Genomic DNA, 24,335 nt, shown 5'->3' with positions numbered 1-24,335 from the left:
CAGATGTTAGGGGGGGGAAGTAAGCAAAACAATCCCCAACATAACAAAATTTAATTAATGGCCAGGATCATCTCAACACAGCAGTGGAGAGAGGATTTGACTTGTTTCTGGTGAAAATCTGGACACGCACTTTTGTCGTCGTGTAACTGACAGGGGTGAGGACTAGAAGAGAGGACTGTCATTTACTGATTAGCTTGGCTATTTCTGGGGAGTTGGTGTTTGCATCAGGTCTCTAAGGGTGATGTTTTTATTCAGATATGCACAGGATAGAACAATATTAACCCATCCTCCAACGTCAGTTTTTGAGAGTTTTATTTTATAATTGGTGGCCTTAATTTAAATTTAACTGGGGGGATAAGGGTAGGGAATCAGTCTTTTTTAAGAAATGCAGGGATGCATTTGAAACAGCATCTCCAGCTAATTGACTCAGCAAATGCCAGTAAAAAAGTACAATTCACAATTCCTGAAATCAGCCATATTTCTGGATAGCAGAAGTGCTTGTTAAACTAGTTGCTCCTCTATAGATATTTGAGATCAATTTCGAAAAAAATAAAGTTTTTTTTGATACTTCTGTAATTTGTGTGAAACAGTTGAATCTTTTCACTCATGCATACCACATCCTAACTATATGAAACACCGTGCAGAAAGTTTATAGAAAAGTTAGGTCCCAGGTTAATTAAGTCACTTTCACACTGGGATGCACTCTAAACCGAGATTGCATAAAATTGTCAGGTTGTTACTGGCTTGAATAGTTTCCAACTCTACAGAAAACACCAACAGTCCTACTGGATAAAAATCTTCTACTACAGCCACTAGTTAACTTAAACCGTTAGTGCGTAAAACAGAACCGAGGCACCACACATACTCTGTCAAGGCACTTTTGCCTTTGGCTTTCCACAGTGTAGCACAGATCACTGGGGATGATCTCCGTAGCCAGGAACTACACTCCAGTTCTGCACTTGGGAAAAATAGGCCCGTTCAGCTCCGCAAGTCTCCTCTTCCTCACTGAAAAAGAAGAGGAAGAGGAGTCAGTCGCGGCAGGGGGAGGACGGGGATGGCAGGTGTGGCTTACCCGCTGTGAGAAAGATCTTGGAGACATAATTTCTGCCAGGAGAGAAAGAGAATAGCGTGAGCTGCTGAGTTCCAGCTTTAAGCAGCAGGTACAGCCCTAGAGAGTTTAAAGTGAAGGAAAGTAAGCTGAGGTTTCTGTCCCTTTGTTATGGCCAAAAGCTACTTTGAGCCTTACCTGCCTTACTCCAAGTGTATTTCATGCAGTTGTCTTTGTAATCTGATGTTGGCTAAAGCACCTCTGCTAGAAGGCATCTGACACTGACCGATGTGAAGACAGCAGGAGATAGACGCCACAGGTTTTTTTTCTGCTAGTTTTTCCTAGTCACCCTCTCAAATTAAAAAAACACACCATTTTTTTTACTTATACCTTGTGCCTCCAGCCATTCAATCGTGGTTAACGTGGTCAAAGCAGCTTTGTATCTACTCTTAAAGTTGATTTGCAACTCTGACAGCTGCATCTATGACTTTTCAAGATGTGTGTAAGGAAAAAAAAAAAAGCGTAAAGAGGATGCAGAAGTTAGCTCATGGGGATGAATGTAAATGCCGTCACAGCTGGCTCAGGCAGGGCATCTCAGAGAACAGAAGCTACAGGACCAAGACCAAGCTCTGGCAGCGTCAGGTGATGGTAGGCAAGAGCGCTGGAGTGCAGCAGAGAGCTATTGCTGACAGGGAGGAAAATAAAAGTTTTCTATACTTATACGTTGTCCAGGTGCAGAGCTGAGAAGCTATTGCCAGAGACCATGACACCGATGAATGCGAGCTGCAAACAAGAACCAAATCAGACACAAATGCAGATCTTAATGGTCAAAGAGACAAAACGTACAACTGCTGCATGGGAGGCAAAGCTGTACACTCCTTCCTTTCAACGCAGGAAAAATTAAAACATTAGCTCCAGATCTTTTAGTTGAATACTGTGTACTCACGTTCGTTAAAAACCTTGCTCTACAAGACAGAAAATAGTAATCCTTTCCTGGAGCAGCTCTCTAGTGACCAGAAATGCAGCAGCAGGCAGAATAAATAACCCAGTGAACTGTAGTAAGTATTCTGTGTGGTTAGTGAAGAACTGGCACGTAGCTCTATGCTTGGCCATGTTTCATAACAGCATAGTACTTACTGTCTGAAGCAAGACTGCCTTTTTATTAAAACAAATACATATATTTATCATCTGTTTGACAGCCACTTAAAGCTATTTCTCTATGGTTTTTAAACCCAAAGTTGGTTCATGAAGGAGTGAAGGACCCTGTATGGGGTGAACCTCCCGCGGATTAAAATACAGGTTTCCAGCTTTTCACCATTCCTTGCCAACTGGCATTTATATCTTAGGTCTTTCCTCAGACCCTGCCTGCTGACTGCTCCTTCCTGGAGGTGCCTCAGCAGCGCTGGTGGCCGGAGGTCCCTGGGAGAGGGCTCTCCCCAGCACCAGGGCAGGGCAGCCACTCGCTTTGTCCCTCGGCGCTGGGCTAACTTCTAGGGAAGTGTTGTGTCCCAGCATGCAAACAATTGGTCTGCAAACTTCTGCTCATTTCTCCCCGTCACGTTGTCTGTGGCTGCTCAGAAGTGTTTGGAGGTCATGTTTATAGCCACCCTGCTTACCCAAGCAGTGCTGGTACTTCCAATATTGCTCCTTTGGACAGGTTTCCAGTGCTCTACAGCACCTTGAAGCCAAGCAGTGGAAAGCCTCTGCCACGTTCATTAGCTGAAACAGCACTTTACAGGCTTGCCCACGTTTTCCTTCACAAGCGGTTCTGATCACTTCATTGAGAGTATAAATATAACTCCAAGCCATGTGGCTTCCCACCTCTCCCTAGAAAACTTCCAGTTTGCTTTACTGAGGGGGATGGGCCAAGCCCCACTGCCTTCAAAGTTCAACTCTCCTATTTTTCATCTCCTTGTTAAAGTGGAAATGAAACTGGAGGAAGACGAGCAGTTGGCAGGAATCACAAGTGCTGTCAGCTCGCAACCTGTGTGCCATATCACGCACGTTATTGCCGAAGCACATTAACAGCTCTCACACCTTCCCATCAAGACCCTCCGTTATGGCCAGAAACACTTTCTTCTGGGTGTTTGGGCTCCACAGTGTCTCCGGGTTTGGAGCACAACTGGCCCCACCAGGCCCTTCAAGAGCTGGTATCTGACTCGAGCACACCCACCACAGCCTTCAAGCTTTTAAACTTTTTTTTAACAAGGTTCTGTCCTTCTCCTGCCAGGGATTGCCCACAGGCAGCCACGGGGCCTGCAGCCTGCCCCACTCACCGAGGTCGTTGTTGTTCATCATGGCATTGGACGCACGGAGCCGGGGACCTTGCTGGGTGAAATGGTACCCAAACTTCAGCAGGGTGGTGTTTTTTTCCAGCATGTTCGCAATTTCCATTTCCACGTTGTTGCCCAAGGGCTGGCTCTGTGGAAAGAGAAAACAGAGAAGCATGTGAGTGCAGGCGTCATCCTCTTGCTGCTGTCAATTCAGCGACAGCCCTCAGTCCCTCAGCTGCCACCAGCTGGCCCAGGGATGGACCAGCTTCTGCTTCTACCTTGCTATGTAGGGGGGCACTCGAGTCTTTTAAAGCTTAATTGTTGTAGGCAGCTTGCCCTCATCTCTGTCGCCCCCTGCTTGGAAATACAGCGAGTCTCACAGTCGCTGCCACGCTGGTTAGGTCAGAGGGCGATTCAGAATGAGCAGGTATCTGCTCATCTCACCCTCTCCTCTCCTTCTGGATCTGCTGGTCCATCCAGCTGGAATGCCTGCTGGCCTGTTCCTGGTACATCCCAGTGGCTCCAACTCTTCCAGCACACACCTCACACAAGTTCTCTTCCTCACAGACTATTTCTTGAAGAAACTTGCAGTGAAGAGGAGCCCAGAGAACACCATTTTGACCTCACAGTCACCTGCCCCAGAGCTCCTAATAGCTTGTCTGCTTTACTTCCACCCCCTGGTTTGGTTTCTGGAGAAGCCAAACTTGCCAAGGCATCTGTACCACTGCACACTCCACAGCCCTCCTACCGTGTCATCTGCTCCTTCCCTGCACTGCAGGAAAAATTTAATTTTTACTAAGTAACCATTGTTATTTAAGCCCATGGCCACCTTAAGTCACCCTCCACCTTGTCCAGCCACTTGACCTCCAGCAAACAGGACATTTTCACCTGACCACAGCTCCTGACCATCTATGCTCTACTTTACCTGGTTGTCAATTCGAAGCTCCACCAGGGCTGTGTTACCCTGGAGCGATTCAACGAGAGCCAGGATGCCGGCCCCAGAGATGAAGTTTGACTCCACGTTCAGGCTCTTCAGCGTGTTGTTGACCTTCAGCATTTCTGCCAGCGCCTGTGGGCAGAGGTGGACAGGAAGAGCTGGCATGAGACATGCGGGGCCAGAGCACCCCGGAACCCCTCTGCTCTGGGGGATACCTGGAGGACCTGGTGGCAAAGGGGATTCCCTCCTATTCCTGGGGCATTCTTGCACCTGAGTGTGCTGGAGGGCACAGCAGCGCCTCGTACCGATAAATGTTTAACGCCACCCCAAAAGGTGACGGTCCACACCTGCGGCTGCCCTGTGACAGCCCTTCTCTTTGTCCCTCTTTTAAAGCCAGCGTGGTGGTGGCAGGGGGTCAGCCCTGCCTCCTCCCTGCACTGCTCCTGCATGGAGCTGCAGTGCTTCCCATCACAGAAGTCAGGGAGAAGCCTCTGTCTGGAACACAGACAGGTTCCCTGCGTCCAAGGCTTCCTCCACAACCATATCACCACAGGTCTTGCCCACCCACTCTTCTTCTGGAAGAATCTTGCGGGCAAATATCAGACCTACTGGGACTAAAGGACTGTGTTCTGGAATAAACAACTGAAACCTCCACCCCTGAAAAGGGAAGCAAAGGAATTGAGGTCTGCTTCTGGCTTTCATTACTGCTTGGGACTGAAACACCTGCACCAAAACCTGAGGTGCAGAATATGCCCAGTGACGAAGCAGCAAGTGCGTGAGTCCAAAAATACCTTGCCTAAGAACAAGCCCTGTCACAACGTTATCACAAGTAGCTGACACTGTGTGGCATCATACTTACGAAAGCAACAGGATCGTTGCTCCTCGTTCCAACTATGCTGAACTTCTTCACATAGGTGTTAGTCTTCAGTGCTTCAGCACAGGCTTTTAAAGCTGGTATGGGAATATTCTGTGAAAAGAAATGCAGAAAACCAGAGTTAGGTCATCATCCGTATGAAGGATATGCAATACATTTAAATAGTATTTCAAAATTATTATTGAGATCAACATCAAACACACTGAAGTAATTTAGAAAGGGGCTGATGAATGTTTTTTCAAGTTCTCTAGCTATAATCGACATATCCTGAGGACTGTGGCGATGACATCATCCCATTTCCCACTCTGCTGATAGCTCACTGCCTTAATTTCAAGATGCAACATCTCTGATGTTTAATTTAATTACCTAGAAACTCAGCTACTTGAGAACATAGGCTCATGGGGGTGTGTGTAGCCAGGATCCATGAGCCAACAAAGCACTGCTCCTGTGCTTTTAAGTATAGATGACAGCACTGAGCAACAGCCATGTAATGTTATGGAAAATTTCCACCTATCCAGAAAGACTTGAAATGATCTCCCTGTAGAACAAACCACAGTCACTTCTGACTATAATAAAGCAATGTAAAACAATGTAACTGTTGCTATAGAATAATATATTTCTGGCTAACATTTGCCATGCTAGGTCCCAGCCCAGAAAATAAATCTATGCTGCTTATTCTGAGTTCAGCAAAATGGGTTATTTTTTGCTTATTGAACATTTTAGATACTGTTGTCAGATGCAAGCATTTTCATCTGCAAGATCACATGGCTGGTGTCAAACAAATAAAAGTAAAGACCTTTACATTACAGAAAGGTGCAGGTGGCATTGCACAGGTGTTTTTAACATGTACATGCTGTTAATGTTCCTGCCATATGAATGCATCATCATCCCACAAACCCCACGGGCTGGGGGTCCTCAAGTCAGGGGACAGACAGCAGCTGTATTTTTCAGTACATGTATGTGCCCAGAGGCCACGTAAAAAGTGGTGCCATGTCCTGGTTTGCTTTCTACAAGAAGAAAAGGAGCCCCAAAGAAGGGATGGGTGGGAGGTGGATTGGGTTACATACAAGAAGGGAGGTTTCTTCATATTTGCTTGGCAAGTGTCAAGATTAAGAAGCCATTTTCCTTCCCACCATTTTACCTCACATAAACATCCCCTCCAACATATGTGGCTGACTAAACCACTAAAACAACTTGGAACACTTCAAACCAGACAGGCTGGAGGTGGTTTTCTGCACCTGCCCTCAACACAACATAGCTCCTCCAGGCAGCTGACGGCACTCTCCTGCCACCAACTCCACATCATTATGCCACAGCAGGCAGCAATCCCTCCTGCCCAAAAGGTGGGAAGTGCTGGAGCTTCTTGTCTGGCTACATGCAGTGGTATGGCATTACCCTGCACAGCAAAGCAGGCTTGGGCTCTGCCCTCTGTTTGGTGCTGTTGGTGAGAGAGGAGAGCAGGAAGGAGCACATACCATAATATTGTTAAAGTTGACTTCCTCGAGGTCAGGATCATTGTTCTGTATTCGTTTCAGAGTTTCTTCCACGTCCGTCGAGTTTGGCTCCTCATCAGGAACTGGCTTGTACTGCGTGGGTTTAATCACGCCTGCAAGTGAAAAGCAAGATGGGCAAAAACAGAAGCAGAGTAGCAGCACATCCTCCTTAGGTGTGTTGTCCCCCTTCCAGGAGCAGCACTGGGAGGGAGGTATGATCTGAGAGGCAGATAGAGACGAAAGACTGCACAAGCACTTGCCAGACCTACCCACACCCATGTGTGTCCTGAAATGCTGCCTGGCACTGGGGGCAACCAGCACAGGGCAGCTTGTGCTTGCTGCCACGTGCTGTCAGGGACCAGAGCCGGTGGCAGGCATGCCACCCATGCAGGGACACTCCCTGGGCTGTGCTCCTCCTGGGCGGGGACAGGGCTGGGGGCACTGGTGGGCATAGGGCAAGGATGCACCAGAGCCTGCGCCAGCAATCACAGACTGCTCTAACAGTCCAGATTTTGAGGTGGTCCCACACAATTTCCTTGTCTCTACATTGGAGAGATGTGGATTTGACGGACAGACTGTTCAGCGGGTAAGGAACTGGCTGGATGGCTGCATCCAAAGAGTTGCAGTCAATGGCTCAGTGTCCAAGTGGGGATCAGGGATGATCTGGTGCAGCAGCTTCCTCAGCCAAGCAAGCTCTGGGAGCACAGGACAGCACCACCATTCCTCTGAGTGGTTCCTGTCCTCTCTTCTCAGGTTTCACTTGGAAAGACTGACAGAAGAAATGTTTTCACCTCCTTTAGAAAGTGATGTGCTTCACTTTTGACATGAAGAAATGATTTTGGTAGGAAAGACTGTCCAGGAGACACCTTTTCTGCTCAGAGTGGATTAACGTTTCCAGCTGATCTCCCTAGGTGAGGTGTGAGTTGTCTCTGGGAGGAATCGCCTTCACCCACACAGCTCCCCTAGGAAGGGGCAATGTCCCAGAAAAGCCAGTTCCCCAGTGAACACCAGGAGATGGCAGACTGCAGAGAAAGCGTCTCCCTGGCAGGCACCAGCCCAGGGCTGGACAGCTGTAGCAATTGCATGCCAGCCAAGGAAGGGGTCTTTGCTCACACACGAGTGTGGCAGGGGTGGAAAGAGTCCAGTGAAAATAAAAACCCAGCCCTCAGCCTAAAAATAATTCCCACTTTGCCTCTGTGTCCAAGCTGGCAGGGAAAGGCTGCAGCCTGCGAAGCGCTCTGGATCACTCACTGTTAAGCCCTTCTTTGTTCACGATAGTGCTGCTCCCCAGCGCCTCGTAGTACTGCTGGTTACTCATCAAGGTGTGCATGCCAAGGATGGCTACAGATAAAAGAAAAGGAGAAAAGCCTCGAGTTATTGCGGGCTTCGCAGCCAGGAGAAGACACTCGCGCCTGTGCTGCCCAGGATGGGGTCAGCAGCACACCGCGTTTTTCTGTACAAGCTAAAAACAACGCACAAAGGTGGGACCACCCCCCAGCTGTCACAGACACACAACAGGGCTCGAATGCACCCTTATTCATGCCAGTACAGCTTGACTCAGAGAAGGGGAATGTTGCTGCATGGACAGCAAACAAACAGCCAAGGCTCCCCAAGAGCAGCCTCAACTCAGCATCATGTGAAAATACAGTGGGGAAGATAAAACTAAAAAAAAGTCATCACTGGGATTTAATCTCAGGGTCCAGTCCAGCAGGAGCCTGCACATCCTCATCACCCCGCTCACCTGGGCATGTGCCACGCTCTGTAATACCCCAGGTTTTGAGATGGCTGTGTCACGCACACAGATCCAAAACAACCCCTCCGACAGCTACACACGGGTGACTGCCACACGAAGCACAGCAGCGCAGTCTGTCCTAGCCCAGCAACAAGCAGGGGTGCTCTGAGTCAGTGTTTGTACTTCTTAACATGTGGAAGTGAGAACCTAAAGCTCTGTTGGCTTGGCTGAAATGCAGGAAGTGATGGTATGGACACAGTTCAAGGACTGTAGGAACCCAAACGCCAAACTTCTGACAATTTGTGCATCTCAGACTCAGGACTGCAAAACCAATATGCAGATGCACACAGAAACATGCCCGCGGGGAGCTGCTGACATTCTTGCCAGCTGCTGAAGAGCAGGGGGAAGCCAATGGCTTAGAAACAGCTGGGCAAAGATAGATACTGTTTATAAATACTCCTTTCACTCACAGAAATTTTATCTTTGGAAATAAATGTTTTGAATTGTGTGTTTGTTTTTTTTTTTTAAATAACTATATGACTTTCTGCAGAAAAATGCAGACATGTGGGCACTTGTCATATACAGGCACATAGAAACAAATATTGACCTCAGGACAGGCACAGTGATCAAAACAAATGAAAGACCAATCTCTGCCTAAAATTCAAGCCTGCAACCACCAATGCAGTTCACTTCCCCTTGAGCCACTCATGGGACGTGTGGTTGGCACCTGTCAGCCACCATTTGCTCAGTGCTTCAGCCAAGAAGGGCTGCAGGAGCAGAAGGCTCTCCCTGGCACCCTTCACGTGAGGGACATGTGTTGTGGTGAGAGCCCACCATGACTCCCAGCTCTGGGCTGCAAGGGCAGGGGTGGTGGCAGCAAATGGTGGCAGCAGCCACTGCCGTGCTCTTCCCCCGCTGCACGTCCCCAGCTGGATGTCACATAGCCAAGCAGCTTCAAGTCTGTTTGTCTCCGTTTTCTCTGCCACAGACTTGAATTTTCAGGAGTGCCAGGCTGCTAGGAAAAGCAATTTGCAGGCTCAGCACTTTGGACACCCCGCCCCACATGCAGCTTAGTGCAACAACAAAAACCCTCGACCAGCCAGGACCGTAAACACCTGGACTGCAAGCAGAGAAGGATTTACTATTACAGCCATGTGGTTTTGCCCTTCTGCTCTCTTTCTGAGATAGAGTTTATGTTGCCTCCCCCAGTGGACCAAAGGCACAGAAACCGTTCCAGGACTTTTTGGGAGCCACCCACAAGAACTATCCTACCGGGCTTGCCAAGGAAGGGAGCCAATGTGCCATGGCTGACAGTGAGCCCTGTGAAAGAGGCAGGATCTGTTTCACAGTCTTGGCAAACTTGGAAAAGCAACACTGTCAATACTGAGCTTTCAGCACAGCTTGTAGCACATCAGCTCTCGAGTGTGTTCTCCCCAGACCTGCAGAACAAAGTGCCCTCAGCAGCATTTCTCTGTGAAGGTAATTGCTGCACAGGTCTGGAGCTTAGAAAGATGTATTTTAGAGAGAAGTGCTTTACAGGATATTAGAAGCACAGTAAAATAGCAAAAACAAGAAATGCAATGCTCAGCCAGGGTAAGTGCATTGGAAGCCCTAGTGCAGAAATGCATTTCTGAGCCTGAAGATGGTATTACTGCATGGAAGATGTCTGCTTGGTGTGGTTATCCTACAGGCTATCTTGCAGCAGGGAGGACACTGCTGTGGAGTATGTGGAGTATGGACATCAGAAGGAGACAGAACCAGAGGGAGAAGCCAACAGGAGTGAATTCCCCACCAAGAGCTAGACCAGAGGACATGTGAGCCTGGCAAAGCAACCAAGAGGTGTTCATACACTCCTTTGGTTGAGGCATTTCCCGTCTCAGCCACAGAGCTATGTCCATGCTGCTGGCTTTGGCAAGATACCGACACTGTCTTCTCTAAAGCAGCACAGCAAGGAGGTTTGCAGGGGGTCTCCTCCACTCAGACACCACGGCCTGAAAAGCAGCAATGGGGCAGTGCTTGAATTTAACCTAAATAGAGGCTTGAACCCCTTCAGAGCAGGGACCATGTCAGCACTTCTTGGTTTGCATGGGGCTTGGCTGCTCCAGTGAATGGCACACCACGCTTTGAAAGACCCCAGCCTGACAGCTCCATTAATAGGCAGAACAAGAAATTCAGATTTCACTGGGTCTGTTTGATTGTTTCCTAGAGGTTTGACTTAAAGGGAGCTGTGTTCCCCAAGGAGATGAGCTGCAGTTTGCCAGGTTCAGTGGCAGAGAAAAGAGAAACAAACAGCCCATGGATAAATCCTGCTTCTCCCTCTTCAGCTCTGGTCCATGCTCCTGACTGAATCACACGGGGGTGCTGGGCTGCAAGTAACTCTAAATATATGTTTCCTTTCTTACGAAGAAACAAATCCTGTCAAAACCAACGGCATTCGCATAAACAGCAAAGAGCTCAATAGCTCACATCCCACAAAAGAGCAAAGATAAATCAGTAGCTAAATAACTCAAACCCCGAGTCACGTGTAGCTGTTTTACCAGCAATGTCACAGAGCTCTGCATCAGAGGCATTAGCGAGGGCTTCCTCCAGCTCCGGCTCCAGAGTCACACTTTCCAGAACAGGATCCATCTGCTTCTCCTTGGGGATCCAAGCTTTCCCTGTAAATGCAAAGTGAGGTCACGCTCAGCACAGCCGCAGCACCCGTCCCACCGCCGCAGAGCAGGGCTGTGCTGCCCGTGACAACGCGTTTCTGTGGGGTGGGATTCACAGGGTGGAAAGGGCAGGGGGGCACGAGGACCTAGATAAAAGATCAGAGCAGGTAAAGAACCCCTTCCCACTAGCAGGTCTGCATCCTACTGCAATGTGACAGGGGACAATGTGCCAGACACCTCCAGCTGTGGAGCAGGATGCTTTTGTCAGTGTGGTGGTACCTGCAACAGCCTCGTGGCACTTTCATACGGAACTACTTTCCAATGCTTGGTGCTCTGAAAGCACAGCCTGATACAGAAGGACTTCACTTCTTTGAAGGCTGCATCACAGAAATGTAAAAGGAATGCAGTTTGCCAACATTTGGGTGGACCAAGGGAGGCCAGAGGCCTGGATCCAGTGCCGTGCAGGGCCAGTCCTGTCTCTGAGACCTCTCCAAGTGCACAGCGGCACAGTATTGAAACGAGGGTGGTGGAGGAGGTGGTGGAGGAGGTCTGGCAGCAGGCAGGGACAGCACTCAGTCATCAAGTGTGCACGTGGGCAGCAGAGACACAAGGAGAAGCAGGCTCGGGGCAGCTGGTCTGGCTCAACAGGGCTGCAGAGGGCACCTGGGCAGGGGGAGAGGCGCAGAGGGCACTCGAGAGGGTTGCCTCCCTGCTCTGCCTCCTGGGACACTGACATGCCAAGGACCAGGCCTTTTTACCAGCTGAAGGTGCAAACCAGTGGGTTTGCTCCCCCTGTTGGTATCCCCTTTCCTGTCCTTCCCTGGGGGAACCCGACAGCTCTCTGCTGTCCCGCACAGGAGCCTGGTTCGTGTCCACATGCCTGAGGGCAGTGGCAGGCATGTCACCCACCGAACCACCCTGCTGCCACCCCACCATGAGCGGAGCAGGGACAGGCGGGAAGCAGCGCTCCCCTCTGCAACCCTTGGGCTTCCGAAGGTGGACACAAGCTGGGCAGGGTCACCTCCACCACGGCTGGCCAGGAGAAGGCTGTGAGGAGACACCAGCAGCGGGGCAGGCAGCATCCTGCAGCAGCCCCCTCCCCTGAGACAGCCCTGCATCGCCGAAGGGAGATAGCGAGCGCAGGGCCTGGCATACCAGCTGGGGCTATTTTCGTCCCCTCTCTGAAACCAGAGTCAGCAACACCGGAGGAGAGAAACAACAATCCAGCCGCTCGGGGCTGTGCAGACGCAGAGGCAGCTAAATTTAGCCCCAAGGAAGAAGCAACTGCGCGGTGGGCTCTCCCGGAGAGAGATGGAGGCAGCTATAAACGGCGCTGGGCGAAAACTGCTCATCTCCTCCCAGAGGGGCCACAGCTGCTCTGCAAAAATAGGCAGCGTGCAATTTAAAATGTATATATATAATATTTTATATAAAAATATATTATATATACATACATATGTATATTATGTATATATTATATAATATAATGAAAAAGTAATTTACCGTCCCTGGCTGACACTCGATACAAACCGTGTCTTCACTCAGCAGCCTGTTACAGGTGAAACGATGTTTAACGTGTCTGAGATTGCATCGGGCTGAAGTATAATTAATTCAGCACGGAAGCTGAAAACCCAAAATGCCTCTGGCTTAGCACTGCCTCCTGCTGCCGTGCTAGCCAGGCTGGTGACCACAGCCGGGCTCAGGCACGCTTGAAGCTGCTAAATCTTCCTGATGGGGCTCAGTGACATCTTTTCATTTGCATCTTTCAAGGAGAACTCATTTTTTTGTCAAACCGATTTAAAACAAGCTCTCCCCCAGCAAGGCACAAGGATCACTAAGAAGGGGCAGGAAGCTTTGAGAAAGGCAGCACCGGGGGCCTTGCAACACTGACATGCCCACGTGCTCGCACCGCGGTGCGAGGGATGACCATACCTCTCTTTTTGCCTGTGAAAGGAACCAAGTCTTCTCTGTCTTTAACATCCTTTGCCTGCTGTTCCAGGTGGGCCATGAGTTCTTCCCTTTTGAACGGGCCGGTTGGTGGCTTTTGCGTCTGATCCCTCTGTCTGAGCCCCGCCGGCAGCAATGCGTTCTGGGCACAGGGGGAGAAACACAGGTCACCTCTGCAGGCCAGGCCTCCATCCCTCACACACTCACCCCCTATCCACTTCTCTTGCACCGCCTTTCTTCCACATTGTTGGACAATTTTTTTCTCAAAACCTGTCTCCATCCAGCCCCAATGGCTCCCATCTCAGCTAAGACACGATGCTCCTTCCCTCCTCCAGCATGAGATTTCAAACACCAGCTCCACGGCAAGATCTCCATGCTGCCAAGTGGATGCTTCTCTACAACAGCAGCTCCATCCCTTTCTCTGGGGGCTCTCAGCCATCCCCTCCTGCTCTTCCTAGCCTCCTCCCACATGCTCACCATCTTTGATACCTCCTAAGCTCAGCAGATCTCCTCCCTATGCGCCCGTCCATGTGCCAGCTGACCCCACTGGAGGTGGAGGCTGTGTCCCATGAACATCAGCCTGGAAAAATCCCCACGTCTTTCCAGCAGAGAGTCGTGGTGGTCCCTGCTGCTGGCCATGACCCACCACACATCTGCGGGCAGGGCCTCGCAGAGAAGGCCAGGCCAGAACGGCAGCGGTGCCTGCAGCTCCCCAGCCCCAGAGCCCCAGCCCTTTTTCAAGCTGTCTCCTCGTTACTCAGCCACGTCAGCTGCCGCAGGAAGTTGCTTTGTGCCTGACACAAACGGCACGTAAGCACCTGCTTATATTTAAATATAGAACAGCCTTAATGCAATAAGTAAGTCTATTCCCAGATCTGACACTAAGCATGTTCTTTGCTGGACAGAAGGCAACATTTATTTTTTTAAGACACCCAAGGTGATTTTCAACAAGACGCTGATTTTTTTGTGCCCACCTCAGTAATTCACTTTAATTTAAATCTGTTCCAGTGAAAAGCCTGGGAAGAACGATTACTAATAGCAAGTATTTAGCCACAGCCAACCTTGGTAGGCAACTCAGCAGAACACCACCTAATGCACCAGCCAGGAGGCGCAAGGAACAGCTTTCTTCCTCGGGCTTCATGCTGTGCAAGGTGAGAATGCAGCTTGGGTACCCAAGCCACACCTGCATGGATGGGCATTCACCATTATTCTACCTTTCCACACCTTTCACAGAACCCTGTCCATCTCCACATCTCCTGGGCCAGGTGTAACCAGCCTACCGGCACACACACATAATCCGGGAGGTAGCCTGCCACCTCTTAATTACTCTTCTGTGTTGATGCTGCAATTAAAAGCACTGATGATGCAATCTACACTGCCCATCATTTCCCACCGAAACATTAACCGCACGTTGCAGGAACAATTTCTCACTTGGCAGTGCCCAGCCTCATCATCTAACGCTGCTGTAACCCAAAGGCCTGCCAGTTGGCTCTGCGCAGCCCCTGCCCCTGCCACAGGACAGCCTTGCCTACAAAAGGTTTTCACTGTTTGGCATCAGCAGGCCCAGTGTCTGCATTTGTGCTGCTCCAGATGATGTTGGGAGGCTAGAAAGCAAATAGCCCAGTTTGCAGAACTCTGGGGTTTGCTTTTCTGACTACAGGGAGGAAAATACTGGCCATTCGGAGTTTGCTATGAAAAAAACCACCCAGCCCACAAAACCCAAAACACTGCCTGAATGTGGCCTGATGAGAAGTAGTGATCCATTCCCACAGGTTCCTAAATATAAAGGCAGCTCTTCCTAAAATATAAGGGTGTCAGAACAGTGTAAGAAGCCCAAGCATAGGCTAAGACCCTGCTGTGAAAAGCAGTGTACAACAACAAAACTATCAGCATGTTTTACTCCAAAAGCCTGGCCATTTAATCACTGGGCCAGAGACCAGTACAGTGCTGGTCACACCACAGCATGCACACTGGGCACAGGCAGGGAGACACTGCAAAAACAAAGCCCCACATAGAGCCTGTGCCCACGGTGCAGGAGCACAACTGCTCCTGCCCGTCTGGGGCCAGCCTCTCCCATTCCTGCACTGAGTACAGGCTCTGCAAAGGACCCCACCGAGGTACTGGTTACTAACACAGCACATTTGCACACAACTGTGTGGGATTTACCACCTACCAAACCTCATTTAAAAATGACTTACATCAGGATCCAGCTCTTCCAGTTCATTCTCCAGCTTCCTGAGCTCCTCCTCCGTCAGGGCACCAAGAATCTTGTCTTCATCCAGGTCTCGGTATTTCTCTAGCTCCTTTCTGTAAGACATCTTAGAGCAGTCCTGTGAATCTCACTCTTACGCCGAAACAGGACCTGAAATGAAAACACGGAGCATAGCAGTGAATGCATGAAACATGACCCCACAGCCCTGCTGGTGGGGGAATGCTGGCTATCACGGAGTTGCACAAGATTTATGCTCAAAGCGTGGCTGGCTCTGAAGCCAGGTCAGATTGCTCAGGCCCCCCTGACCACTTCCAGATGCACGTAACGACCCAGGGCCACCACAGCAGCATGACATCGGGAGCACCTCGCCCCACCACAGACTCGCAGGGCAGCACCAAGGATGTTTCAGCATGGGGCTCTGGCTAGGGACACCTGGCTCCAACCAATGCTGGGTTGTGTCCCAGGCATTCCTCTCTTTGGGGGGCAATAAACCGCAGATGGTAAAGCCTGCAGCTCACCCACCCTTACGAGCACCACCTTGCACGTGGCACTGCCGGCAGAGCGGTGGCCAGGCGGGAGAGAGGATCTGCAGCATCGCTGAGTCCCTCTGGGCCCTGCAAATCTCCACAAGGCTGCAGACCTCAGCGCTCCTTCCTGCAGGGCTAGTGCCGTGAAGCCACGAGTTGATCAGGAAGCATTACCTGCTCCTGCTCATGCACTTAAGCGTGCTGCTAGCAGCCCACCCTCAGGGAACAGCACGTGTCAGTAAGCAGCTGACCTGGGTGCTACAGCACACCTAAGCACACCCTGTGAGAAGAGAAGTGGCAGTAACGTGCTCATGAACCGCTCTGGACCAGACCCCAGACCTGTGACTTTTGTGGGAAAACCAGCGACAGTCGTGCTGCTGCAGCCAGCGTGCTCGAGGCATGCAGCAGGGCTAGCTGTGCAGCACCATGGCACACCTCAGCGTGTCCAACTCCCGATTTTTACCAGAAAGGTTCCTTCTGTTCCACAGTCCCGTATTTACGCTTTCTGGCTCACTTCTTGCAGAGGATATTCAACTCTAATTTATTTAAAGCAAGTTTCCCTTAGAAGGGAGGTTTTTCCACACGACTTGTAAGGCAGCTGCAGCTCCAGATAGGAAAATTATCTTTAGCCTGCCCACGAAAGGGCACATTAACGCGTAGCGGCTCGACAGCGAGCCCTTAAATTTAGAGCCGTCATCTGCTGGGAGGCTCGGCCTCCCCTGGCGTGCCCGCCCGCCCGCCGTTCCCACATTCCTGCCACTCGCCACCTGGGCGCGATGCCTCGCTTATCAGGAGCCGTGAGAGGCAGAGCTGGGAGGCGGGGAGGTCCCGGGACCCCGACCTGGAGGCACACAGACCATGAGGAGCTGTGTTCGTGCACCTCCATCTCTGTCCCCATCGCGGGGAGAGATGTCCCGCAGGCACGGACCTGGCCGTGAGGGACGGAGGCTGTGGCAGCGGGAGGCGAGCAGGCCGGGAGCCCGCAGGCCGCACGATGGATGCTCCTCCACACACTTCTGGGCATTTGGGAAAGAATTAACCCGGTTCACCACAGGCCTGTTCCACCAGGCCTGTTCTCAGTGCCTTCCCAAGACTACAGCTTTGATCTCTTGTTACTTTTAATTAAACCTTCCGATAAACTTCGTTCAGGCAGTGAAGGAGGCGTCACAACAAAACACATGCACAATACGCAGAAGTCGAATAGGGCTGACCCCATCACAACTTTAAGCAGATGTTCCTCAAAAAATAAATCAGAATTTGTATGGACCACCACCACGACAAGACGTTAGGTCTCAGGGTCCGAAGAAGACATCCAACACACTGGAAGAGCGCCCAGGACCTTGTCCCTGTTGGGCCAGAAGGGCACAGAAGGGGGTAGGCATGACAAGTTTGGAGGCAGAGACCCTTGCCAGGAGCAGCAGAGGCACTGCTGGTGGGAGGGACCTGCGGGACCACCCCTCAAGGCCCTGAGGACCCCAGCAGAAAGGAAGGACGAGAAGGCAGGCTGCAGCAGAGGCAGGGACTGTACACGGAGGGCTCAGCGCATCCTAAGCCACTGGTTTTAAGCAGCACGAGAGGCAGGAGTTAATCTTGTGAGGGACAGCTTGGCTTGAGAACAGTTCCCATTTGACTCAAGCTGGATTTTGATTTATGATTTTTTTTAATGCATGGCTAAGTGTTAACCTGAAACAAAGTTTGGAGCTATTATTCTTACAGCACAAAAATAACAAACCAATGTCACCCAACACCTCTGTCGCTGCTACAATTTCTTGTTCTTTGGCTTTCGACATAACTTAGAAGATAAATATCAGGGTTGGTTTTTAGGTGGGTTCTTTTTTGAAAAACTACTACCTTGAGTGCCCACCTACAAACTCAAGAGAAGTGTTTTCAGTGCCTGCCCTTAGCCCCCAGTCAATCACCCAGGTGCAAACCCTAGATGCATGCCGTGCAGATGAGAGGAGCAAATTAGCTCCAGCTGTCTTCCAAAATAAAGACTGCATTCTTGCACATCCTCTCAGTCCTCTGACAAACCTTAAAGCCAACTTAAACAAAATCTCTTACAGGACTCAAGCCCAAACTTCTTGTCAAGCAGTGCAGCCACGCAAACGGCCAGCTGTGGAGCCAGCCTGGACACCTCCTGCAGCTGATGGACGGGGAACAAGGGGAGAGCTGGGGTGTCTGCGGGAACAAGTGGGGCACCAGAAGCACTGAGAGAAGGAGCCGCTCCCTGTGGCAGAGCTGGGGCAGTCACAGCAGGAACATAGCGAGGACGGACATCAGTCCACCAGAAAGTGAGTCTTCCGCTGGTTCTGCAGCTCGTGGGACAACTTGCTGAGCCCTGGTGACAAGGGCTGCAAGCGCAGGTGTGCTGGCACAGGAATGGCAGGGGACATGCCCATGTCACTGCTGGAGCCAGCAGGCTCATGGGGGGGGGTTATTCCCTCCGCTAAGCACCAGGGGGGCTGCATCTGGACACCGTGTCTTGTGTCTTACCAAGCCATACCTGCATATAAAGACAGGCCCTGCCAGACAGCCCGGGGCAAAGCAGGGTGAACAGGTGGGTAGCAAGGGCACCTCCGCATGTCCCTGACCTCGTCCCACTGCTGGGGAGCAAGCCCTGGGGCAACGCCCCGTGCGGGCACTGCTCCTAAGCCTGAGGCAGGCTGACGCCTAGCAAACTCAGGAGCAAGATGAGTACTGTTCCAGCAGCAGTAAGCACTTGGGGGAAGCTGTGTGACATGTTCGAAGGAAAAATTTAACAGAAGTAGGACCTTCACATGACCGTTCAAGGGCTAACAGAGTGAAGATGCCACCTCCGGCTCTGAGAGCAGCAAAACCAGACGTTGCTGGAGCGGGGCACTGCTCTGGGGGCGCATGGCTGCGGACTTGTTTCTTTGCCCTTCCAAGTGGTTGCTGCCAACCGGGGAACCCTGAGGCGGACAAACTTCAGTCTGACCTAGGACAGCACTTGCGGTGTGCTTACCCCGTTCACCACGACCGAGCAGGAGAAAAACTCCTGCCGGGCGGCGGGGGTCTCCACCTCCAGGGGCTCCGGGATGTGCCCGTACAAGGAGGGGAGCTCTGCTGCGAGCCGGGTCGGACCCCAGCACGGCCTTGCCACGGTGTCCTGGGCAAAAACCACCCGGCAGCTCAGCGAGGGCCAGGCAGCGACACCCAGCCATGCCTAAGGGCAGGGAGGAAGAGAGCCCTGACGGCAGACGGAGACGGCGAAAGACACACACGAACGAGGCGCACAGGGGCTGCCAGGGGGCACCGGCGGAGGCTCCTCCACCCGCTGCGAGAGGCACCCGCGGCAGGTGCCGGCGCCCCAGGCGAGGGGGACAGGCTCGAACCCCCCCGGCTTCTCCTCCACGGACCCGTCCCGTCCCCCCCGTGCCGTGCCGTGCCCGCCGCCCCGCTTACCGCAGCCGCCGCCGAGCCGAGCCGAGCCGAGCCGAGCCGGGGGGGCGGGGGTCCGGCCCGGCACAGCACGGCACGGCCCGGCCCGGCCGTCACTCAGCGGGGCGGGGAGGGGAGAGGCCCCCGGCCGCCCTCCCCTTCCCCAGCGCCATGGCAACTCCCCTCGGAGCCGCCTTCCCCTCGCCTCCCTTCCCTAGGGACGCCCCCGGCTGAGTGGCGCGGCGCGGCCCGGCCGGGCTCGGCGTGGCCCGGGGGACGGGGCCCAGCCCCGGGCCGCCTGTGGGGCAGGCCCCGCCGAGGCGGGCAGGGCCGCAGGGCAGAGGCTCGGGGACTGTGGGGGCTCGGGGGGCCCCGGTTCGGGCAGCCCCCACAGACGGCACGCCGCTTTGTGGGGCACCGAGCTTCACCGGGAGCCCCTTGTGGGCTTCACGCACCGAGACTTCTTTCACCAGGACAGAAAATGAAGAGAAAAAAATAAAAATTATAACATATAAAGCAATAGGTGCACGGTGCAGCTGCTCACCACCTGCTGGACGATGTCCAGCCAGACCCCAAGCAGTGCCCCCCCACCCATTTTTATTGTCCCACATGACGCCCCATGGCACGGGACATCCCTGTGGTCCATTTGGGCCAGCTGTCCTGGCTGCGTCCCGTCCAGCTCCTGGTGCACCCCCAGCCTCCTCGGTGGTGGGGCAGTGTGCGAAACTGAGAAGTCCTTGGCTCTATGTGAGCACTGCTCTGCAACAACTAAAACATCGGTGTGTTATCAGCATTGTTCTCGCCCTAAATCCAAAACACAGCACCATACCAGCTCCAAGGAAGAAAAATCCCAGCCCAAACCAGGACACCTGCTCACAATGGCCAGTCTGAAAAACAGCACAACAGACATAATACAGAACAAAACTTTCAGGCATTGCAGAGGTCTGAAGTGAGTTTTTCTCATTGCATGGTTCCTCATCACTTTTCTTGTCTAACACACTCAGTACATGAGAATCCCTGCTCTCAAATGCTTGCCTGATGTGTGGCATCTGTGAGAACACAGGATAAGTGTGGTGGAAAGCTGGAGACAGAAAATCTTTGCAACAAACAAGAAGCCTCCAGGAATTAGGAAAGGATAGTACAGCAGAGGGAACCTCAGAGACAGGAACTCATTTGCAGAGAGGGAGCACTTCAGGATGGCAAAAGGGTTTTATTCCCTGCCTCTCTGTCAAAAAAAAAAAAAGTTCTTGGAAATGATCTGGAGTGGCCACAGGGGGAGGCAATGATAGAAGAGGTAGTGATGGTGATGGAGCCCATGACCTGCTGAAGCAACTGTGTGCAGTGAAAGCAATAAAGCATACTGCCTTCTCCCTCACTGCCTTCTCCCTCAGAGGATTTGACTCTGCTGGGAGCACCCTTTTTTCACACCTTCCTTCAGCCTGGAGGAAGGGGCAGCCGCAGGCAGCTGTCAGCTTCTGAACCTCCCAAGTCACCATGCCAGCACAATGCTTGAGCTGAGTGCCTGAATCCAGCTCTCTAGGCAAGAAAACACATTCCAAGTGCTCCAGGCCTTGTCACCTTTAAAAACAGGTGGGGTGGAATGAGCAGAAAAGAGGTGGTTTGAAAATGCTCATTGTTCACAGTCTTGGGAAAGTAAGAGATCTGCTTTGCGTTTTAATTATGACAGTTTCATCTGTTTTCCCCAGGTAACAAACACTCCTTTTCCACACAGTCGCCTCCATAGTCTGAGGGCTCATGCCCCATTTCCAAGTGCTTTGTCAATGACCCCCTCCCTAGCGAGGGATCCCAGCTGCTTCGCTTCCCCACCCTCTAATTCCAGGCTACTGGCCCCATTATCCCAGCTCCAGAGCAGCCAGGTAACAATGTGCTCGCTTGGATGACAGCTGAAACCTTTTCACTTATCTTGTAGCTCACCCATGTTGGTTCTTGACTTATGAGATCTGCCTCTTCCCCCTCCTGCAGTCACGATGCCACTGCTGCAGAGCAGCCTGCCTCATCCTCTTTTTCCTCCTGCCCCCTCCCAGGAGAAGCTTCTATCCTTACTGAACAAATTGACTCCTGTTTCTACTGTTTTTTCATGCTATAGGGGCAACTGATACCATTAAGGCTTGGCTCCCTGATTCGGCCACAGTCCAGAGACCTTCCGTTCCCCTTGAGGGTGCTATTGCTTCATGGGCATAGTGCAGCAATCTGTAATTCTCTGGCACTGCCAGGGTAGGGGCACATTTCTTCCAAACATTCCACCAGTTTATTTTCTTAGGAGTCCTCACTTGTTCAGGGGTGAAGTCCAAAGGTGATAACTGTGACAGATACCTGCCCATATCCTCCCTTACATCTCACCACCCATAACCATCCTGCCTAGGTGCAGATCTCTGACTGATATTCTAAGATATTCTTAACCTTAGGGGGGAAAACAAACAAACAAAACCAAAAAAACAAACCACATTTTGGAGACACAGAGATAGGAACATGCTGGTTGAACATCCCACAGACATTCAAAATACTTAAGTTACTGCAACTGGCCAGGAGCTGGAGGAGGAGGGGAAGGTATCATTCATTGTCTCCTCCATGGGTTGGCTCCCAGAGAAAAGGCGAAATGTGTAATTGTTAACAGTTTACAAGAGATGGTTCCCAAAGTACGAGGGAGATAGCAATACTGAGCACAAATAACAGATTACACTCATGGCTAGTGCTTTTATCATATAATAAGTGAGTGTCACACAGTACAGCAAGCTAACAAAACCCAAATCAACCTTTTACAAGCTCCCAGAGGCAATAAGCAGTGAAACCGGGAGCGTATACAGCAAGAAAAGGGTTACATAAAACAATGTTATGAGCAAATAAATCAGCATTACAACCAGCAACTATTAAACAAATATAATAATTATAATATATTATAAACAATTCTGTTCTCTCTGTCACACTTTAGTCACACTTACTGATACCTCAACCCTTCGAGCCCCACATTGGATGCAAACAGACTGCTGTGGTTTAACCCCAGCAGCTCGCCCCCCAGTCCCACCCCCCCCCCCCCCCCAGTGCAGTGGGATGTGGAAGAAAATTGAGAAAGGTAGAAGTGCAAGAACTTGTCTCGACCTCCAAGGAGAGTTTAGCATGAAAGAAAGAAAAGACCAAAGAAAAGGAAAGAAGTAAAAAGAAGTGCTGCACTATGAAATGGCTCACCACTCACTGACTGATCTCCATCCACTCCCAAAGCAGCTGCAGCCCGCTCAGCGGCAGCCCCCTGTTTTATTGTCCCACATGACGCCACACGGTACAGGACATCCCTTTGGCCAGTTTGGGTCACCTGTCCTGATTCTGTCCCCTCCCAGCTCCTGGTGCACCCCCAGCCCCCTTGCTGGCAGAGCAGCGTGAGAAACTGAGAAGGCCTTGGCTCTCTGCAAGCACTGCTCTGCGACAACTAAAACATCGGTGTGTTATCAGCATTGTTCTCACCCTAAATCCAAAACACAGCACCATACCAACTCCAAGGAAGAAAAATAACTTTATCCCAGTCAGAACCAGGACATTATTATATGCAAAAACTAGTTCACCACATGGAAAGCAGTGCTCCTGGGTTTGATCAGTTAGAAAGCACTTGTTTCATCAGGTACCTGTTCTCTATCCCACGGCACGACACAAAGCAGCCCAAGTGAAGGCTCCAGTGCAAAGGCAATGAGGCTGAATGAATATTCTCCTTGCTTCTTGTCTGGGCTTTTTAAACTCTGGAGCAGCCAGCTATAACCAAGGAGACAGCGAAGCATACCCTAGGAGGATCAGACAAGAAGCTCAAAAAGCATCTTACATCTCCTGAGCATCTGCCAGGCTGCTTCCCCTGCTACTGCAAGTGTAAATCCCAGGTCTGCTCCACTCCATCGATTTGCAGGTGCGCATCTACTACTGGCCAACAACACATCAGCAAGCCTCACAGTGTGCAAACACAGCCTGGGTATTTTTCAAACAACCAGACGAACTTCACTACAGCTCCAGGAAAATACCCTGTGCCATTATACTTTTCCATCAACGTTTGCAAGCTTGCAGATGTAGGTGTCATATGCTCATAGACACACAAGAAAGCTCTCCCACTCTTCAGAAGCTCAGGAAAGTGCTTTTCTCATCCTAATGACCCATACCATCCAGATTTTTTGGCTCAGCAGCAGTCCTACATAGAAAAAAACTCTTTTGCACGAATGTTTATGCTACAGCAGTTAAAGATCACATTGATTCTTTCACCTACATTCTTCACCTCTGCAGCTGAGGAAGGAGAAACTATAACAAATCCTGGAAGAATGATTAATAAAAAGCAGCTGAAAGCTCTTGTAAGCCTGACAGTGACCTTGCTAAAACTGCAATCAGAAGCTGTATATGCCAGGTTAGACACAATGTAGCATGCAAAAAAAAAAAGAAATAATCACTGGAATTCTTAACAGGTTAGACACAATGGCAACCCAGAGAAGCAGACGATACTGTCCTTTTGCATTTGTCTTTGGGTGCTGGGCTCAACAGTTTCTGGCTTTCTTTGTAGTACAATGTCACCCTCTGCTTCCAACCCCAGTGGTCACTTACTGCAAGGAACTCCTGAAAGGAACCAAGACAGTTAATGAAGAAACAGCTAGCTGTTAAAATGAGTCTGCCTCACATAATTTTAGCTGAGACATTGCATTATGTTTCACCTTGAGTCAGGGCACCTGTGCTGATGCCAGAGCCAGCATAATGGGTGGGTGAGACTACCCTGCTGGTTCTGAGAACAGGAAGGAGCGGTGGACTACTGAATGCTCTCAGGCATAACACAACTTCCATCTCATCAAGTACACTTGAGAATCTCACCTCTGCACGCTTAACTATGGACAGGACCATGTTAACTAGCAATTTGTGTTAAAGTAGCAGTTTGCTAGTTTATCGCCGCCTGCTCTGCTCACAAAGGCTCTGCTACACCCTACAGCGTCCAGGCAGAGAAGGACTGAGACCTGTTTTAAAAGCACTTAGCACTGTTAGCTCGCATTTGCACCCCCCTGGAGAAAGTCTGTCTTACATACTTGAACAGCTTGTTCAGTCAGAATATCTGCAAGCATTTTCTCCCATCTTGCTGTTACACATGCACTGCATGTTTCTGAGCCATACTTCCCTTTCTGCCCATTTTCCCTTACCCATGCAGGCAGCAGGCTATCAACTATACTAATGTCTACACCACCTCTCAATTTTCCAAGGTCCTTACAATCTA

The 24,335-nt window shown here is 50.9% G+C and overlaps 1 protein-coding gene across 4 annotated transcripts; it reads right to left on the bottom strand.

Moving 5' to 3' along the window:
- Positions 1-334: 334 nt before the first annotated feature.
- On the bottom strand, positions 335-22,386 carry TMOD1 (tropomodulin 1). 4 transcript variants are annotated; one of them, XM_040541916.1, is made up of 11 exons: positions 22,298-22,386; positions 15,154-15,317; positions 12,941-13,097; positions 10,895-11,014; positions 7,877-7,966; positions 6,608-6,738; positions 5,118-5,225; positions 4,247-4,390; positions 3,325-3,469; positions 1,766-1,831; positions 335-1,005 (listed from the first exon to the last, which is right to left on the bottom strand). In XM_040541916.1, exons 2-10 carry the CDS (start codon positions 15,271-15,273, stop codon positions 1,797-1,799), a joined length of 1,050 nt encoding a protein of 349 aa, XP_040397850.1. In that variant the 5' UTR covers positions 15,274-15,317; positions 22,298-22,386; the 3' UTR covers positions 335-1,005; positions 1,766-1,796. The 4 variants fall into 4 exon arrangements, with proteins under 4 accessions (XP_040397850.1, XP_040397851.1, XP_040397849.1 ...); XM_040541917.1 differs by having other exon boundaries at positions 1,772-1,831; XM_040541915.1 differs by lacking the exons at positions 1,766-1,831; positions 22,298-22,386 and adding an exon at positions 19,118-19,136 and having other exon boundaries at positions 336-1,005.
- Positions 22,387-24,335: the final 1,949 nt, after the last annotated feature.

The sequence above is a fragment of the Cygnus olor genome, chromosome Z, assembly GCF_009769625.2.
Source record: "Cygnus olor isolate bCygOlo1 chromosome Z, bCygOlo1.pri.v2, whole genome shotgun sequence".
NCBI classification, from domain to species: Eukaryota; Metazoa; Chordata; class Aves; order Anseriformes; family Anatidae; genus Cygnus; species Cygnus olor.
Note: the sequence above shows the minus strand (reverse complement) of the source record. Positions and strands in the feature narration are given on the sequence as shown.